The following is a 21207-nucleotide window of genomic DNA, read 5'->3' as shown; positions in this document are numbered from 1 at the left end:
CATACAACACTAAAGTATCCCTCATGGCTCGGCCTGGCTGGTACTGTATATCTCCACTTCAGGTGCGATGAGCAAAGTTGGGCCAGACATGACCAAATAATAGCCAAGCATGCACTGTATTTTCAATTGCTGGTGAATACTGTCAACAATATTGACCACATGATTATATTAATAAATATAGGCTAACATTAGTCGGTCAGTGCACCAGCCACAAAGGAACGCTGGAGGGGGTATGACTAGCTAAATTGGTATGTGGACGGCGCAAGTGGCGCGTTGGTAAACTATTTGCCCCATCAGCGAAATAGAGCCTGAGAGAAAAAAAGAAAGGAAAGCAGGGCAAGAGAGATAAGCGAGCGAAACCATCCTATTGCATGTGCTGCGTCGACTTCTCCCTCTCACCCCTCCTCTCTACCCGCCTCCGGGCACAGGAGTTTCCTGCCTCCCCTTCCCAGCCTCCCCCTCCCTCTCCACAATCTTGCAGCGCCGTTGAACAAAAGAGAGAGAGAGAGAGATGAGGTAGCAACATAGCAAGCACAAGAGCGCAATTTGACATCCCACGGCGTGGTCTGTAGCCTAATTTTACCGTTACTGTTTACCATAGCTTGTATCAAAAGAAAAATACAATTTGGCGAATTCTGGGTGGAGATTTTAATCGTAGCTTACTGAACTTGTGTTCTCTTTTTTACTACACATTGCATTTTCTGTAATATTTGGAATCGTGATCAAGAAAAGCAAAATGTTAAGGATAATGTTTCATGTCACTCAATAAGATCAGGTAGGCCTAGGTGGATACCATGCGGTTTCTATGTGATTTTGTTCATATTATGCTATCTGTAGTGTACAGTAGCCAATCTGTAGTGTACAGTATGCACTGCATGTGCGGTCTAAAGTGGGTGTGTCATCATTGTGTGTGCATGCAGACTATGGTGCGCGCGCGTGTGTCTGAGAGAATGCACCAGTCATTTGTTCATTCTGCAATTTACTTCTGAACATGAGAGAAAGAGCGAGGGAGGGCGTGGAGAGGGTGCATGTGTATTTATGCCTCTCTTTCTCTCTCTCTCTGTGTGTGTGTGTGTGTGTGTGTGTGTGTGTGTGTGTGTGTGTGTGTGTGTAAGGCAGGCGGGCAGGCAGGCATGTATCTGTGTCTGTAGGCATCTTTATTATGCATTCAGTGGTTTTCCAAACAGATATATGTTAGTCTGCATAAGTCGTTGATCATCTTTACATTGAATTTGCTAGAATTTACAGTGTTCCTGCTTTTTTGATGAATTACATGTGCAATCCACCGCAAGTCCTTCTCCATCTTCCTTCTCCCCCCCCTTTCCTCCCGTCCCTTCTCTCCTCCATCCCCTCTTCATTCTACCCACATCTCCTCTAGTATGTCAGTCTCACTCCCTGCATTAATTGCAGATAATTATTCTATGCAAATGTCATCATAATGTACAATATTTATTATAATAACTATTACATTTCCCATATATGTTTATATTTTCACAACATTCATCTTTGTAAAGTGGGTTGGGTGGTACTTCGATTTGATTTTATGACTCAACAACGCCTCTTAGCGAAGCCGAACACTTTTTATAAATGACATGTACATCCTTAATTCGTTTTTCAGCCAAACAGCAGACCAGCCAATTGGTTTTTCGATCAAGCTGAGGGATGGAGCTGGAGAAATGTAACCGCTCTCAGATTCATAGATGGAGCTATGTTGAGCCCAAATGGATACACACAGTATACTCTAACAACCTTGTAAATGGAATGAAAGTATTTACAGGACAGAGAATATCCAGATGTCAAGTTGTAGAGGAAGTAAGGCCGGGAGTCAGTCAAAGGCACCTTATCGGCAAACGCATTGCACCCGACTTTTAAAGGTAAATTATGTTAGATAGCAGTATTCCCCTTTTGTTGGGCTTTCGAGATCAAGTGCGCTTATATGTGGTGTCTCAATTAAATAGCCTGTAGGCTAAATGCATGGGGGGAAAAGCCCGAGGCAGTTGTCTTTCCAAGGACATTAACTTCTGAAGTATGACAGGCGATAGTTTCGGCTCCTACTTTGACTAGATATTAAGTATTGATAACACATGTATTTGTCTCTGCCTGCTAAAAGTTATGCAAAACGTAGTTCAAGTTAAGTGCAAGTGCCTACTCTCCTATTCTATTTCAACCCAACTCTGGCTCTCTTTTAAACGACGTCTAGCCTATTGGCTCATATAGCCCAATAATACTGATAGCCTAAGCAATTAACCGAAATGTCGTTTTTTCCCCCCGATTATTAAACAACTAATTGACCAACTTCGGTTAAATGACTTAGTTCCTTTTTTTATGAGCTCAACGCGCTGTTTCTCTAGAGATAAATCCTATCAAGCGCGAAAGACATCAAATCAAAAACGCTGCAGGGAATTTAGTTTTCAATAGGCAAATATTAAACCTAGTAATTTGGTAATTCACTACAATGACCAGAATCCATTGCGCATATTCTTCCCGGCAGACCCGCACAGACCCACACAGACCGCTTGAGAGAGGAATGTACTCAACGCAGCAATGAGAGAGATGGAGAAAGTTTGGGAGGCATAGTTAACCCGATTGATAGTTGAAAGCATGCTATATCTACTTTGAAGAACTACTAAAATAGTGATTTCGTCAGCTCTTCAACATGGGCAGATGTGGCAACCCAATGATCACGTATAGCCTTTTCGCTAGCCAAGGAGAACTTGGCTCGTTGGGGAGAACAGAAATAACATTAGATGGTTCTCTGGCTGTTGCTGCCTGAGCAGAGATGAGATGATGAAATTAAATAATAGAGTAATATACACAACTGAAATATTTTATTTAAATAAAGTAATGTGAATAAATGATGGTTAATAATAAGTGATAAGCAGTAATGGGCCGTCACTACTATCATGGGGCTCTTATGAATTGCTTTATTCTGAGTTGTTAGAGACAATGGAATGTTTTTAATGTTTTGGCAATTGAATGTTCTCAATATGTGGCTTTGGAATTTAAATTTAAAAAGCTGTAAATAATTTAAAGTTCATATTTCTTAATGCATTTAATGAAAAAAAATTATATAAATGTCGAAACCGAAAACCGTTAATATATATATATTTTTTAAATAAATTAAAAAACGAACTGACCTCAAAAAAGTACTAATCGCTCAGCACTAGGCCCAAAATCAATGGTACTTTATCCTCATATTTCTTAGGCTATTTTCGCGCATTTTGATCTTGCCTAGGCCGGCAAAATTGCTGGGACCGGGGCTGCAAAGCAAGCTGTGTAACACACACCTAAAATAACATTGCAGGACTGTGGTCAGGTTCGGGACCAGTTCTTGCAGGAGCGGGTGGGAGTCAGACAAGAAGCCAGTGGGAGCGGGCAAAAGCAGCAGAGTGGGATGAAGAAATCAGTCCTGCGCAAACCTCTTATTTAAGCTTAAACCGAAAATCCAAAGTGTTTACAATGAACGTGATCTCCACAAGCGTCGGGAACATTGCCTTTAAGAGGTGCATTGTCGACAGTGCAATGCGCTTGTCTACAACGCACATGTAATCCATTTACTGCAGTGGGCAAAATCGGCCACACAGTTTCTTGGTAGTCTTAATTAAACAAATCTACTTTGAAAAAAAAGCATATACCTCACACAAATGGTTATGAGCTTAAAAAAAAGAAGATACCTGTAACATGTCAGATATAGAGTTTAAATGTATTCAATTGGAGTTTGCATTCCAATATTACACTTTATATACTGTACATCACAGAATACTGAAATATAACAAAACCGTTTGACATAGAAACACCAGATTTTCGGTGTAAATTATTAAAATATTAATAACATTCCACCCATGAGGCCACTCAGTCATTTGATTGCAGGAAAGGGCAACTTAAATCCCTGTCTAAGTAAGGAAGTGAGGGAAGGGGTGTAAGTTTGTCTTGCAGACAATATGTAAGAACCAGGTAAGGTTGATTGCTTGGGGAATTCAAACCGTCCCCACCCTAAACCGTGTTTATAATAATTATAATTTCATTAACACTTTGGACTCAATTCAATAAAACCCGCATTGCAGTATTTATGCAGTAGCTATTTTTCCAATGGTCAAATTGTCTAACCAACTACTACCAGCTCACTGGACACAGACGGCAATTTAATGTCTATTCCATGTTGGTTCAATGTAATTTAATTGAAATGACGTGGAAACAACATTGATTCAACCAGTGGGAGCCAGGCCCAGCCAATCAGAATGAGTTTTTCCCCACAAAAGGGCTTTATTACACACAGAAATACTCCTCAGTTTCATCAGCTGTCCTGGTGGCTGGTCTCAGACGATCCCACAGGTGAAGAAGCTGGATGTGGAGGTCCTGGGCTGGCGTGGTTACACGTGGTCTGTGGTTGTGAGGCCGGTTGGACGCGGCTTATGGTAGAGAAAGGAATATTCAATTCTCTGGCAACAGCTCTGGTGGACATTCCTGCAGTCAGCATGGCAATTGCTCGCTCCCTCAAAACTTGAGACATCTGTGGCATTGTGTTGTGTGACAAAATTGCACATTTTAGTGTCCCCAGCACAAGGTGCACCTGTGTAATGACCATTCTGTTTAATCAGCTTCTTGATGTGCCACACCTGTCAGATGGATGGAGTACCTCGAAAACTAATAAATGCTCACTAATAGGGATGTTAACACATTTGTGCACGATATATGAGAGAAATACGTTTTTTGTGCATATGAAACATTTCTGGGATCTTTTATTTCAGCTCATGAAACAAGGGACCAACACTTTACATGTTCGGTGTATATTTTTGTTCAATATATATTATTGATCGATTGACTATGACTTTTCAAATCACCTAGCAGTGCTATTTTCAGAGTTAGCTCCAAGTAAATGTTCCAATTCTTCAGCCATTCCTGAACCTGCGACCAAAAACCAAAACAAGTGATCCAATGATTCTGTCTCTATGGCAGGTTTGAATGTATCCCAGCCTTACTATTCAATACGGACTAATCCTTATTACCTCTAATCCTCACTCTAACTCTTATTCAAAATGATAAGAGGGTTGACAGAATTGTCTTATGTCAGATTTGGTTGGTCAAGTGACTGTGATATGTGGTTGTCTAACTTAGCTAACTTAGGTTGTGTAACTTATGTAAGGGAATAGCGCCACGTAAGTGTGACGTCACCTGTCGGAAGACTTTGGTCGCTTACCAGGTCGACTACATTGCAGACTTTACGTTTCACCAACCAATGGCTGAGTACCACGTCATCGACTGCGGAGTCAGGCATCAGATTGTTCTATCATATGATGTAGTTAGCAGACATTTAAAACACCTATCAAGGTGTTGTGAGATCTGTTAGGCGTCTGAAATGTAGTCAGCCTGGAACACGACCAAAGGCTGAGAGAGGTGTGCAGATAGGAGGGGGTGTGGCATAAAGGTTAGAGGGGTGGGGCTTGATGGGTGTGGCTTATCTTAAGGAGGAGTCGGATACAGCTCAGCGTTCAACACCATAGTGCCCACACAATTCATCATTAAGCTAAGGACCCTGGGACTAAACACCTCCGTCTGCAACTGGATCTTGGACTTTCTAACGGGCCGCCCCAGGTGGTAAGTAACAATACGTCTGCCACGCTGATCCTCAACACTGGGGCCCCTCAGGGGTGCGTGCTTAGTCCCCTCCTGTACTCCATGTTCACCCACGACTGCGTGGCCAAACACGACTCCAACACCATCATTAAGTTTGCTGACGACACAACAGTGGTAGTCCTGATTACCCACAACGATGAGACAGCCTATAGGGAGGAGGTCAGAGACCTGGCAGTGTGGTGCCAGGACAACAACCTCTCCCTCAATGTGAGCAAGACAAAGGAGCTGATCGTGTACTACAGGAAAAGGAGGGCCGAACAGGCCCTCATTAACATCAACGGGGATGTAGTGGAGCGTGTCGAGAGTTTCAAGTTCCTTGGTGTCCACATCACCAACAAACTATCATCGTCCAAACACACCAAGACAGTTGTGAAGAGGGCACGACAACACCTTTTCCCCCTCAGGAGACTGAAAAGATTTGGCATGGGTCCCCAGATCTTCAAAAAGTTTTACAGCTGCACCATCAAGAGCATAATGACCGGTTGCATCACCGCCTGGTATGGCAACTGCTCGGCATCTGATCGTAAGGCGCTACAGAGGGTAGTGCATATGGCCTAGTACATCACTGGGGCCAAGCTTCCTGTCATCCAGGAACTATATACTAGGCAGTGTCAGAGGAAAGCCCAAAAAGTCTAGGACCAAAAGGCTCCTTAACACCTTCTACCCCCAAGCCATGAGACTCTTTATTATCTATGCATAGTCACTTTACCCCTACCTACATGTACAAATTACCTCGACTAACCTGTACCCCCGCACATTGACTCGGTACCAGTACCCCCCTGTATATAGCCTTGTTATTGTTATTTTATTCTGTTACTTTTTATTATTTTTTACTTTAGTTTATTTGGTAAATATTTTCTTAACTCTTTCTTGAACTGCATTGTTGGTTAAGGGCTTGTAAGTAAGCATTTCACGGTAAGGTAATACCTGTTGTATTCGGCGCATGTAACAAATAAAGTTTTATTTGATTTGATACTTCATGACATCCTGGTCAACAGCTAGATATTAAGGCATAACCAGGGGTTGGAACCAATTTTTTCCCGAATCGTTTCGTTCTGAACAGAACCATTCTTTTTTTGGTTCCGTTCCAATGTTCTGACCAGCAAAATAAAGTTCTGAACCGGTTCGAACACAAAAAAAGTATGGGTTTATATCGTTCCTTTCTGTTCCTTTTTAAACCTCAGAAATATATACAGTACCAGTCCAAAGTTTGGACACACCTACTCATTAAAGGGTTTTTCTTTATTTTTACTATTTTCTACATCATAGAATAATAGTGAAGACAACAAAACAATGAAATAACACATATGGAATCATGTAGTAACCAAAAAAGTGTTAAACAAATTAAAATGTATTTTATATTTGAGATCCTTCAAAGTAGCCACCCTTTACCTTGATGACAGCTTTGCTGAGTCTTGGCATTCTCTCAACCACCTTCATGAGGTAGTCACCTAGAATGCATTTCAATTAACAGGTGTGCCTTGTTAAAAGTTAATTTGTTGAATTTCTTTCCTTCTTAATGCGTTTGAGCCAATCAGTTGTGTTGTGACAAGGTAGGGGTGGTATACAGAAGATAGCCCTATTTGGTAAAAGACCAAGTCCATATTATGGCAAGAACAGCTGAAATATGCAAAGAGAAACAACAGTCCATCATTACTTTAAGACATGAAGGTCAGTTAATCTGGAACATTTCAAGAACTTTGAAAGTTTCTTCAAGTGCAGTCGCTATGATGAAACTGGCTCTCATGAGAACTGCCACAACAAAGGAAGACCCAGAGTTACCACTGCTGCAGAGGATAAGTTCATTAGAGTTACCAGCCTCAGATTGCAGCCCAAATATATGTTTCACAGAGTTAAAGTAACAGACACATCTCAACATCAACTGTTCAGAGGAGACTGTGTGAATCAGGCCTTCATGGTCGAATTGCTGCAAAGAAACCACTACAAAAGGACACCAATAAGAATAAGAGACTTGCTTGGGCCAAGAAACACGAGCAATAGACATTAGACCGATGGAAATCTGCCCTTTGGTCTAATGAGTCCAAATTTGAGATTTTTGTTTCCAACCGCCGTGTCTTTGTGAGACGCAGAGTAGGTGAACGGATGATCTCCGCATGTGTGGTTCCCACCATAAAGCATGGAGGAGGAGGTGTGATGGTGTGTGGGTGCTTTGCTGGTGACACTGTCAGTGATTTATTTAGAATTCAAGGCACACCTAACCAGCATGGCTACCACAGCTTTCTGCAGTGATACGCCATCCCATCTGGTTTGCGCTTAGTGGGACTATCATTTGTTTTTCAACAGGACAATGATCCAACACACCTCCAGGCTGTGTAAGGGCTATTTGACCAAGAAGGAGAGTGATGGAGTGCTGCATCAGATGATCTGGCCTCTACTATCACCTGACCTCAACCCAATTGAGATGGTTTGGGATGAGTTGAACTGCAGACTGAAGGAAAAGCACCCAACAAGTGCTCAGCATATGTGGGTACTCATTCAAGACTATTGGAAAAGCATTCCAGGTGCAGCTGGTTGAGAGAATGCCAAGAGTGTGCAAAGTTGTCATCAAGGCAAAGGGTGGCTACTTTGAAGAATCACAAATATAAACCATTTAGATTTGTTTAACACTTTTTAGTTATTACATGATTCTATATGTGTTATTTTATAGTTTTGATGTCTCCATTATTACTCTACAATATAGAAAATAGTCAAAATAAAGAAAAACCCTTGAATGAGTAGGTGTGTCCAAACTTTTGAATGGTACTTTATGTATTTTAAATTTTAGCTCAACACTAAATTACTTCACCGGATAGAGCAGCTTTTCTGGAGTGGGTAAGTCATTTAATCTATATAGGAAAGTCGGTAAGAGCAAATTTTATTTTGCCGTAAAAGCATGGTTTAATCATAATAAAAGACAAACACACACATTGTGCTGCCTGCCACAATGTAGGGCGAGATGCAACTGCAATTTTGAGAGTGAGAGAGGATGGAGGCTTGCCTCGAAGCGCTGGGCATCTTGTTATGACATGCATAATCTTAATTAGTTCCACAGAATCACATCATTGTGGATGTGGCGGAGCCGGTTCCTGGGACTGAAAGATTTTTCAGCGGAGTAGTTGTCACAAGCCGTACCACCCTCTCAAGCCCATGAGCCTGAGAAGGGAGATATGGAGATTTGAAGGAAGGAAGAAGTAGGAGTTTTGTTTTGGTTTTGTCAATGTACAATTTTTTGGGGTGGTAAATCAAGTTAGTATTCCCTATCATGTATGGATTTTCTTTTTACCCTGTTTTTTCAACCCGTCCAGTTGGTGGCGGCAATACACCTGGAATAAGTTTCTGAGTGACAGAGTGTGGGCTTTGCATAGGCAGTTTGTTGCGATTTTTGTGGGACTGGGAAAAAAATCCTGGAGCCTAATATAACGTTATTAACCGTTTACCATGCATTTAAAATAACGGTTCTGTTTCGGAACAGAATAGATCACTTTCGTTTTTGGTTTGGGTTCTGTTCCTCAAATCATTTCCTTTATTTTCCGGTTTTCGGTTCTGTTCCCTGAACCGGTTCCAACTAGTTATAAGAGAAGTGCCTTTTCCTCTGCCATTTACTCTGTCTAACATTGCAGATCTTCAATCATAGCCTACTCCTTGCTGTTTTATTGCTTTATTGTATTGCATAGTTGTAAAAAACATGTTTTTTTCCAAACATTTCCTCTCTTTGAAGAACATCTATTACATTCCCAGAGACTGTCATACCTATGTGGAAAGATATTCTCATTGGTCAGTCAGTTGGTTGCTACTGGCAACAGTGCATTATTAACAGAGCAGGTACAATGTTTATTGGCAGTAGTCTCTGACAGAAACTCTCGTTTCTATGGACATACTGGCTATGTCCCAAATAGCACCCTATTCCCAACAGTATATGCCTTCAGAAAGTATTCATACCCCTTGACTTATTACACATTTTGTTGTGTTACAGCCGGAATTTAAAATGTTCCCATCTACACACAATAACTGTGTGAATACTCATTAACATAAGTATTCACACCCCTGAGTCAATACTTTGTAGACGCACCTTTTGCAGCGATTACAGCTGTGAGTCTATCTGGGTAAGTCTCTAAGAGCTTTCCACACCTGGATTGTTCAAGCTCTGTCAAATTGGTTGTTGATCATTGCCATAGATTTTCTAGTAGATTTAAGTCAAAACTGTAACTCAGCCACTCAGGAACATTCACTGTCTTCTTGGTAAGCAACTCCAGTGTAGATTTGGCCTTGTGTTTTAGGTTATTGTCCTGCTGACATGTGAATTCCTCTCTCAGTGTCTAGTGAAAAGCAGATTAAACCAGGTTTTCCTCTAGGATTTTGCCTGTGCTTAGCTCCATTCCGTCATTTTTTTATCCTGAAAAACTCCCCAGTACTTAACAATTACAAGCATACCCATGACATGATGCAGCCACCACTATGCTTGAAAGTATGGAGAGTGGTACTCTGCAATGTGTTAAATTGGATTTGCCCCAAACATAACACTTTGTCTTCAGGACAAAAAGTGAATTGCTTTGCCAAATTTTTGTAGTATTACTTTAGTGCCTTGTTACAAACAGTATGCATGTTTTGGAATATTTGTAATCTGTACAGTCTTCCATCTTTTCACTCTGTCAATTAGGTTAGTATTGTGGAGTAACTACAATGTTGATCCAGCCTCATTCCTTTATCATAGCCAATAAACTCTGTAACTATTTTAAAGTCAACATTGGCCTCATGGTGAAATCTCTGAGTAGTTTCCTTCCTATATGGTCCCCGGATGTTGCTTACCCGCCCCTCAGATGGTTAGCTGACTACGATTTGGTAAAATGTCAAGTTTAATCTAAGCAGTCCCAATGAAGAAAGCCATTGCTTGCTGGCTGGTCCCTGGTATCCCTGTATAAAATGTTTAGAAATGCTAGACTATAGTATACTGTATGGTTGATTAGAACATTGCAGGAGCTCTAAGACTTCCATGCTAACAAACTGGTAATTCGATAACACCACAATGCAAGTAACTGTCAAATGAATTATGTTCTCTATTTCCGCTGTTCATTTCAGTTGAAGAAGATCAAAAGTCCAATCAAGACCAATCATCAAACAGGCCCAAACTACCAGTGAAAACAACATCGTCCGCATTCTGCCATGGCTTCCAACACCAATGCTGCCCCCAGTGGAGCGGAGGGAGAACAGCAGCCGGAGCAGACTATCACCTCCCAGCCAACCAGCGCTGAGCACCAAGAGACAGCCCCTGACTCCAGCCAATCGGAATCCAAAGACCACTTGGCAGTAATTAGCGAGAAGATGGAGACCAGTAAATAAATATTCAACCTCCCCCTATCATCCTCCACCCCACCCCCCCTTCTCCTCCACCCTACCCACCCCAACTTCAAATTAACACCCCTCTCAACACTTTGAGCTCATCTCTGTTGTTGTGATCTACGACTCTACGAATGTTTGTGTTCTAGAGATGTCCCTTCACTTCCCCTTCACATTACCCTGAGTGTCTGTCCCTGTCCGTCCGGGAATCACTTAAGACAGATGCATGATTTACAGATAGCAACCTTCTCTTCTCTTCAGCACCCTTTCTTTTTTCAATGACTCAATCCCCCCCTCACCTCCCTTCACTAGTCTTTCAATTAAACACTTTCTTTCTATTACTTTTCCAAACAAAAAGTAAATGTAGGTCATTGGCTTGACCAGACCATACGTCAATCACTTGTGCCCTTCCAAAAAAAGATTTAAAGTTTTGAAACTGCAGTTAAAGGGCAGTAATTGTAGTCAACTGTGGTACCTTGGATGCAGTTTTTGCAGCATATAGCAATTATACTGCACTCTGAATGCAATATTTTTTCAGAAGGGGTTTCAGAGCCATTTGAGAATTGTACAAATATATTGACTGCCTCATGAATTACTGTTGTTGTCAGGTTGTGCAGCATAATTCAACAAGTGTGTCAATAACAGGATACCCTCGGATTAAAAATCAACACGCTCTAGAACAGTTTTGAACAAATTCATTTCTTCCAAAATGAAGGTGAAGCAAGAGAGAGAGCTCTAGATTACACCTATCTATACATCAGTGGTGGTCAGTGCCATTTAAGATGAGGGAGGACGATTTTTCATGAGCATGGCCTTATTTCTATTACATTCTATTGTCATTCATATTCCATTCACCCAGTTCAATGTAACAGTGATAGGTTTAGGCTACTACATGATACTCAAATTTTCCCTATACCCATCATGAGGTTGCTATAACCTAGACTATGAATGAAAGTTTACAATGTAGGTGCACACAGGTTGAGAGAAAAATTTGAGGAGTCAGACAGAGACACATTCACATGGACAGACAGTGACACATTCAATACCGCCTTGCACACTCTTGCCTGCATCTAGCTGATATAGGGTGTAATCATTAGTCCAACAGTTGCAAACAAAAGTTTCTATTGGACAAATTCAGGTATGTTTGTCCCCATTTTGTTCCGTTTGCTTCCGTTTAAGAAACGTTTTTCAACAGAATTTGCGGAATGAATATACCCTTAATCATGCGTAAACACAGTTCACTTTCATAGCAGCCTCATTCTATTCCTTCTCACATCTATTCACTCTCCTCTCACCTTTTCCCTTCGCTTGTGGACTTCAATGCACAACACATCAGCTGTATGTGACCAGACGAAAAAACCTTTCCAAGCCGAACCATAACCGCTACACACAGCCTACATCGTTGTCACCATATTAGCTAAAGTAACATCATAGTCAACATAGCTAATAGAACTAACGCATTAGTAAACCTGCTACAATCATGCAGTAACATTACAGTGTACAGTCAGTAAGCAGTTACGCTGGCAGGCCCCGGTGGGAATACATTTGTAAAACCAAAATCTTACCTTGACTTGGAAGAGTTCCAGTGTTGTGTTGGATAGTCATAGCCAGCTAGCTAACATAGCATCCCTCTGTTTGAGCAGGGTGTTTGAGTAGGCTAAACTAGCTAGCACATTGGCTTCTTGTCATTGTTGCTAGTTATCTGACTGTTCAGAATCATAACAACACACACCTTCCGGCCACATTTATACACGCGCATAGTTTTCGTGACGTTGTCAGCCAACCCGTCTATAGATGTTGAATCATGTCTGGATTCCCGATTTTGGTGACGAAACTATGAGGACATTCTCTCGTTCCTTCTTTGTCCCTTCTTTTCACCCTCCTTCCCCTCCTTGCCTCCCTCCCTCAGGTAATGGAATGTGTGCTGCCGACTCCTCGCCCACATCTTCCATCTCGTCCCCCAAGCGACTGCAACACGCAAAACCAACCAACGGCCGGGTGCGGAAAGGAAGCCGCTCTGGGTCCCTGCTGGGTCATGGGGCAGGGTCTCCCAGGCCTTCCATCAGCCGTCAGCCCAGCACCGTGACAGAGGAGGACAACGGCAAACCCCCTAGAGACTACCTGATCCTGGCCATCCTGTCCTGCTTCTGCCCCTTGTGGCCCATCAACATCGTGGCTCTCGTCTTCTCTGTTATGGCGAGTGGAACTTTTAAGTATTTGACATGTGGTTTGTAAGTGTTGTCTGTGAAGGAATGTGTGTGTGTGCATGAATGCGTGTGATATCTAAGAAACACCACAAAGATGAACAGCTAAAAGCAGTGGGAGGCCGTGATGTGTTAGTGATCACCTGCTGGGAAATGAACAGAAAATGATGGCCAATGTTCTGGTCAGAAGAGATAGGACTGCCACCCACTGCTTTTAACCTTTTGTCTTCACATTGAGTTTTTCCTGTGTGTCTGTCTCTCCGTCTGTCTGTCTGTCTGCCTGCATGCATGGGTATATTTGTGTGTGTATGTTGAAGCATGGGTATGTGAATGACTGTGTGTATTTATTTACATGTCATATCTGTGTTCTTCATGCAGTGGTCCCTTTATATACACCAACTAGGGTCCCAAAATTCCCAGGTTTTCCAGAAATCCCAGATTATGGATTCCTGGATTTCCTGCTTAATTCCCTCCTGATTCTAGGAATCTTCCAACCAGGATTTCTGGACAACCTGGGAATTTTGGTAAACTTACTAGCATTTTGTAACCTAATCAATAACATGTCTCCCTATTCTCCAGTCGAGGAACAGCCTGCAGCTGGGGAACGTTGACGGGGCGCGACGTCTGGGCCGGAACGCAATGGTGCTGTCCATCGTCTCGCTAGTTGGCGGGGTCATCATCATCATCGCAGCCATCGTCTTAAACTGGGGAAGTGAGTGGCCAAAGTGGCTGAGCTCTCGAGTTCTTGTTGCGGTGCTGTTTTGTGTCTGTCGTTACGTGCAGCTTTTGTTTGTTTGTTTGTGTGTGTTCTATCCTGCTTTGGTCATGTCTGTGTTTGTGTTTGTGCTTGATTTTTGGTGCTGGGCTAGGTTAGTGCCCGTTGTTGTACCTTTTTGTTCGTTTTTTCCCCCTATCTTTGCCAGGATTCAATCTGATTGCGTTGTCAACAATGCGCCATTTAAAGGTGATTTCCTATTGAGTCGACATATGCAGCATTTACCGTGAATGCGAACGTGGGATCATTGCCTTTAAAAGTTGCTTTGTCTACAAACACGATCAGATTGAATCCTGGACTTTGTAGCTCTGTTAACATCTGTTTTTGATTTTCTGTTTGTTGTGTAGGTTGAGGTTTATTGGGAGGAATCTTGTCCTGGAGGCAGAGCTGAGCGGTTTCCGCTAGATGGGTCAGCCGCAAAGTCAAAATTGTCTATATCGTAAAAAAGTAATGACTTTTTTAAAAGTTAGTCTTAGGCATGAGGTTAAGGTTAGGGTTAAGGTTAGGGCAGGGCCAGTTTACAGAACGGGCACACAGGGCACGTGCCCCGTGGCCCCCAACCTCCAGGGTTGGGAGGGGTGCCCTGGAGGTTGGTGCCCAGGGGCCACTTTGTGGCTTGGCCAGCTAGTGACCACCCTGCAGAGCTGCCTCCAGGACAAGATTCATCCCAATAAATGCCAACCTGCGTTTGATGTGTCTGGTTCTTTATTTGCGTCTATCTGTGGCTGGTTTGAGTCAAACCGTTTTCAGTGTTTGTACTTTATAACATTATTGATGACATCTTTGCAAACACCCTTGTGTTTTCTCTTTATTATTAGGTATAATAAAATCCTGAGGGTCACCGTGGTAACCAGGAGCAAGATCGCAAGACAGCACACAAACAACCATCCCAACCAGACTTTTCCCCTTCCCTACGATCAAAACACTATTCTACAAAAGCACCTGCAACCTTCAGTATAGTCCCTCGTCCCCTTTTTTGCTGCACGAGCATGTATGGCCTGTAATATGTTCTCTGAAACAGATAGACAAGTCCCTCATCTCTACCTCCTACACCACGGACCCCAACGCTGCCACCAGTGGTGTAGTGCAGGGTAAATGTATGTAAACGCCGTTTACGCACATTTTTAATTTTGCTCGAGTGTTTATCCACCTTTTGCAGACAAATGCATTCTTGACCGTGAACAGTGATCGGGAGTTACCCACCTATTGTTTTTGACCACTCGTCACTGGCTGCCGCCATCACTCAGAAAGTCGAAGGCGTCATGTAGAACAACACTGAGGTAGGGATAGGCAGTGACAACCAGACTGGTTCCTCTGAATGAGACACGTCTAACAAGTCTAACTCTGGTCAACGATGCCATGATCCGCTGCAATGGTTGCATGAGTCTCTCAGACTGTATTTAAAGTCTCTGCATAGTTTTCCAGGACGAGGCTGCTCCTCCCAGGCTGCTCCTTCCAGGCTGCTCCTCCCGAGCTGCTCCGAATGTGACAAAACACGGTGTCGCCGAAAAGGACATCTGCTTTTCTCTGTACTGGGATTATTTTCTTCCACTGTACCATTCATCTCCAGTCAGTCCACACCACTGTAACACAACCAAGGGATCCTTTTAACTGTGACGTCAAAACCATCTCACACTATGGGAGCATGTTACAGAAGTCAAAGGAAGAGTTAGGGAGGGAGGGAGGGAGGTGACAGGGATTGGAATTGATATTTGATCAATGTGATGATGTTGATGGGGGGGGCTTTTTTGTTCTGAATTTGTTCCATATCGTTCTTTTCTGTGAAGGGAGGGAGGAGTTAGAGACAGATGGGACCATCTGTAGTTTGATTTAGGGAAAAACCTATCTTTGCTTCATCGTCTTCATTTAAAAATACCTGGAATCTGGGGAGAATGAGCCACTCTGGGTTGGGGATTGAGGCAGGGCTGGTAACTCGCATGCACTCTGAAGCACACTTGATTAGCCCCCCCCCCCCCCCCGCACAAACAAACATCCATACACACAGAGTGTACGAGAAGACAGATGTACGCAGTTACACACAAAGACACAGGCAGGCACACCCATACAGCGGAATGACATTCTCATTGGCTGAGAGAAAGAGGGAGATAAAGAACAGGAGAGGAGAAGAGGGAGGGGAGGATTGGGGATAGCTGCATGGGCTTCAGTCCTTTGTTTGGCACAGATAGAGTCAAAGAGGATGTGTGTGTGTATGTGTGCGTGTGTGTGTGTGTGAGAGAGACAGAGAGAAAGAGAGATGGTGTGGTGCTTGATACTGATGCAGGATAAAAAGTCTGAGAATATACTAGACTGGAAAAACAGACTGAGCAGAGCTGGTTCTAGAATAAACACAAAAGACAGGCAGTCATTTTTATTTTGTTGCTTACTCTTCATTTCCCCCGCTTCTGTCCAGTATATACCTCCATATCATCTATTCCTTATTGGTAACTTGTTTATTCATTTTACCTTTACTTTAACAGGGTGTCCTATTGAGACCAGGGTCTCTTTTGCAAGGGAGCCATGCATCTTCCAATTCCACAACAACAATGTTATGACAGTCTGCTTGACAGTATTTACACAATTCTAAACATAGTCTACCATCTCTGGTCAGTTTCAATCCATTCCTCTCACTTCAGTATTGCAAATGTATTGCCCACTTTACCTCTCACCTCTCTAAGTATGTATTCATTATCTTTGATGGTTGCCTCTTTTGTTCAAATTCTATACAAATGCCTCACTGGGGTGTTTTGTCAGTTGTTACTCTCTCTCCTCCCTGGTCAGTATTAGCTCCTATGTGCTTAGTGTTTGCCCTTGTCTAGTTGTTATTCACAGAGCAGAATGACCTCTTCTCCCTCTGGGAGTCAGTCAGTGTGTCACTGTGTGCCAAAGCCTGGAATGTGAGCCAAGCCACATACAGTAGGGGCAAGGCAGTCTTTGGCTTGACTCTGGCTAAGTGCTCTGTGTGTGTGTGTGTGTGTGTGTGTGTGTGTGTGTGTGTGTGTGTGTGTGTGTGTGTGTGTGTGTGTGTGTGTGTGTGTGTGTGTGTGTGTGTGTGTGTGTGCGTGCGTGCGTGCGTGCGTGCGTGCGTGCGTGCGTGCGTGCGTGCGTGCGTGCGTGCGTGCGTGCGTGCGTGCGTGCGTGCGTGTGTAAGATAGTCTTTAAGAGTGTGCGTGTGTGTCTGCCCCCGGATGCTGTTTTTAGGGAGAAGCAGTTGAGTCAGTCCCCTCCCACTCAGTTTAAAGGTGTCATATTCTACTTGGCACCCACACTCCCTTCACTTCCTGAGCCCAGTCCCCTGTGCATGTTTACAGTATCGTTTACAGTGCGTTTATACTTAAGAGTTTTTAATGGAGGCTGGGTTAACTCTAATGTTTTTACACCAAGGACATCTTTATGTAGCTGAGAGGCTCGTTGACCAGTACAGCGCGTTGTAAATAAATCACATGCATATTTATTTGTCATGACGACACATGATATTCACGTCCAAAGTTGACTTTTTCCACTGCGATTTGTTTGGTAGTCCAGAATAATCTATGCCAATTTGTTATTTTGAGACTCTGCTCCACCCGACCGTTTGGAGCACTTCCTCAGAACCACCCTTGAGGTCTACGCTAGCTACTGTAGAAAGGCTACAATATGGTTGAAAACCAAAGGAGAAGGTTTCCCATGAGTGAGAATGTTCCACTCTGACAGTGCCAGAGCTTGATGTCTAGAAGGTTAGTGAGGGGTGTGTCCCAATAATATATCCTTTCTACTGAAGTGTACACTCGTTCACTACTTCCCACAAATCTAAAAGCATTGGATTAGTGGAGGCATGCAGGGTGGGAAATTCAGTTTTTAGTCCACCAGCCGTGGATGCCCAAATTTGACCAGCCACAAAACAAATGAAGATAAATCACAGAAAACGCATGCACAAATATGTTTTTTTCCGAAAGATTTTTTACATTGTGGGCTTTGGATTGAACAAAAATAAAACCGCATCCAAATGCTCTGTGTGATCACCCGCCAATGTGGCCGGTAAGAATAGACATTCTACCAGCCAATGGCAAAATCTACCAGCATTTGGCTGGTGGCTGGTTTTCATTTCCCACCCTGGAGGCATTGGCTAGAGGGAGTTTCTACAGTATTTATTGTACCAGTTATTTATTTTCAAATCAGTGAAGGGAAGTTAACAAGTGCACACTTTGGGAGGAAGGAGAGATAATTAGGACATTGCCCATGTCTCCTGTAACCCCATTCACGCCAAAGTGTAGCATGTCAGTTCGTACTAACCACATAAGCAAAGATATTTTCAGCTGAAAGTGAATGCTGACTTTTGGCTTCTTTTATTTCCATTTCTCAATGGTTGTGCACAACTATGGATATTTAACCTGCTTGCACTATATTGTAGATGTATGTATATATTTATTTATATACCTGATTATGCCTTTGGTTTGATATTGACTGTTATTGACCTATTAGTGCTATTATTTGTATTATTCCATTATTATCATCACTAGTATTACTATTGTCATTATTATGGTTCTATTTCACTGTTATTTCTACTAGCGTTGTTGTTCTCTTTATGACAGTAGAGCAACACAAAGAAAACAATGTTCTACAATGGCCTTCGCTTGTTATTCAACTGGTTGACTTTGAGCTTCCTTGACAAGAAAACGGCGGGGAAAAAAGCATGTTTACAGTTAGTTACACAGTTCACATGCTTCGAAGATAGCTACCTTATGTGCTTACAACGATGATGACCAACCAGTTCATGAGATAATTTACACACACACACACATAAATGTCTTGAGTAATGTCCATCTTTTCTTCATGTCTTCTTAGTAATTTCCTATTAATCTCTCAGGTCTTTCTTTCTCCCACCAATTCATTAATTCCTTAATTAAGAACATAATTATTCCCAACTAATTCATGTTCTTCTTCTCCTTCTATTTTCTATAGTTCATAATTATTTTATGATATACTATTTAGCATACGCTTTTATCCAAAGCAACTTACAGTCATGTGTGCATACATTTTTACATATGGTTGGTCCTGGCATTGCAAGCACCATACTCTACCAACTGAGCCATACAGGATCACTTTACAATTATCTATTTGATCCCCTTTCCTATTTGTTATAAACTACATCCTGTCCAATATAATCTATATCCTGTTTGATATATTATCTTTTTGGAGGAGAGTTCTTGGTTGACTCCCAAATGGAACCCTACTCCCTTTCTAGTCCCATAGTGCTCTGGTCAAAAGTAGTGCAGTATATAGGGAATATGGTGCCATTTGGGAGGTAGCCACAGACTGCAGCACCGGTGGTACCAGACTCTCGGCCCACTTAGTTAATCAATGTTGTTGTTCTTATTGTCGTTGATTACAGAGCTATACTATAATCCTGAATCAGACATCTGTGCAGACTTGCCTGACTGTGCATGCCTTAATTGACTGCTTTATAAACATACAGTATGAGTATGTATGTACACTACTATGTTAATCCAATATATTGATAAAGCACTCTGTATTGATCTTGATCCTGTTTGATTATTAATGATTATTGATCAAGTTTGAAAGGAACCTTGTGAATAAACCCTAGTTGAGAACGGGCTCTGTTTCACACGGTACATTGCTACACCGAACAAAAATGTAAACGCAACATGCCACAATTTCTACGATTTTACAGTTCATATAAGGAAATCAGTAAATTTAAATAAATTCATTAGGGACTAATCTGTGGATTTCACATGACTGGGAAAACAGATAAGCATCTGTTAGTCACAGATACCTAAAAAAAAAAAGGCAGGGTGGATCAGAAAACCAATCCGTATCTGATGTGACCACCATTTGCCTCATGCGGCGCAACACATCTCCTTTGCATAGAGTTGGATGGCGGCGGATGAATGGCAAGACAATGGGCCTTAGGATCTCGTCACGAAATCTCTGTGCATTCAAATTAACATTGATAAAACGCAACTGTGTTTGTTGTCTGTAGCTTATGCCTGCCCATACCATAACCCCACCACCTCCATGGGGCACTCTGTTTACAATATTGACAGTAGCAAACTGCTCGCCCACACGACGCCATACACCCTGTCTGCCATCTGCCCGGTACAGTTGAAACCGGGATTAATCCGTGAAGAGCGCTCTTTTCCAGCGTGCCAGTGGCCATCGAAGGTGAGCATTTGCCCACTGAAGTTGGTTACGACACCAAACTGCAGGCAGGTCAAGACCCTGGTGGGGATGATGAGCACGCAGATGAGCTTCCCTGAGATGGTTTTTGACAATTTGTGCAGAAATTCTTCGGTTGTGCAAACCCACAGTTTCATCAGCTGTCCAGGTGGCTGGTCTCAGACGATCCCGCAGGTGAAGAAACCGGATGCTCCCTCAAATTGCATGCTCCTTCAAAACTTGAGACATCTGTGGCATTGTGTTGTGTGACAAAACTGCACATTTTAGAGTGGCCTTTTATTGTCCCCAGCACAAGGTGCACCTATGTAATGATCATGCTGTTTAATCAGCTTCTTGATATGCCACACCTGTCAGGTGAATGGATTATCTTGTCAAAGGCAAAATGTTCACTAACTGGTAAACAAATTTGTGCACAGAATTTGAGAGAAATAAGCTTTTTGTGCGTATAGAACATTTCTGGGACCTTTTATTTCATCTCATGAAACATGGGACCAACAATTTACATGTTGCGTTTATATTTATGTTCAATAATACATCTCGCTACATGTTAGTCCTGAACTGCGTCAGACTTGCTCTCCTTCCATCGTTTTCCCTACCTTAAGAATGTGCTTGAGATAGGGTATCCGAGAAACCCACTCTTGTCTTGTGTGAATTTCTGTTACGTGTTTCCAGGATGTTGCGGTTGTCAAGGCAACAGTTGGCAGGGAGGGAGAGCAACCGGAGAAGCGGGGATGGAGCAGGGAGGGAGTGAGGTCTGACTTCACAGTGTTAATAAAAATTCTATCTCATTTACATTTGAAATCCATATGAATTATTAAAAGCTTCTGCCTCTGTGGCTGGAAATAAGGAGAGAGGAGACATGATAGGGGAAAGAGAGGGGGCTGCAGAGAAAGAGGGATAGGCTGGATAGAGAAAGAGCGGTGTAAGGAATAGAGAGAAAGAAAAGGGAGGGAGAAAGGGGTAGGGGGGGAGCACGACGGTTTGGGGAGGACAGCTACTGGAGATGGCAGTAGAGAGAAAGAAAAGGTGATGGAGGTAAACTCAAATAAATGGGGTAGATACAAATCACGGGAAAAAAACAAGGCA

General features: G+C 42.5%; 1 protein-coding gene across 4 annotated transcripts; it reads left to right on the top strand.

The window, feature by feature from the left end:
* Positions 1–473: 473 nt before the first annotated feature.
* LOC106600749 (trafficking regulator of GLUT4 1) lies at positions 474–19466 on the top strand. 4 transcript variants are annotated; one of them, XM_014192347.2, is made up of 5 exons: positions 474–775; positions 10711–10963; positions 12878–13164; positions 13752–13884; positions 14766–19466. In XM_014192347.2, the coding sequence occupies exons 2-5, from the start codon at positions 10795–10797 to the stop codon at positions 14780–14782; spliced, it is 606 nt and encodes a 201-aa protein (XP_014047822.1). In that variant the 5' UTR covers positions 474–775; positions 10711–10794; the 3' UTR covers positions 14783–19466. The 4 variants fall into 4 exon arrangements, with proteins under 4 accessions (XP_014047822.1, XP_014047823.1, XP_014047824.1 ...); XM_014192348.2 differs by having other exon boundaries at positions 475–564; XM_014192349.2 differs by having other exon boundaries at positions 482–516.
* Positions 19467–21207: the final 1741 nt, after the last annotated feature.

The sequence above is a fragment of the Salmo salar genome, chromosome ssa03, assembly GCF_905237065.1.
Source record: "Salmo salar chromosome ssa03, Ssal_v3.1, whole genome shotgun sequence".
Taxonomy (NCBI): domain Eukaryota; kingdom Metazoa; phylum Chordata; class Actinopteri; order Salmoniformes; family Salmonidae; genus Salmo; species Salmo salar.
Note: the sequence above shows the minus strand (reverse complement) of the source record. Positions and strands in the feature narration are given on the sequence as shown.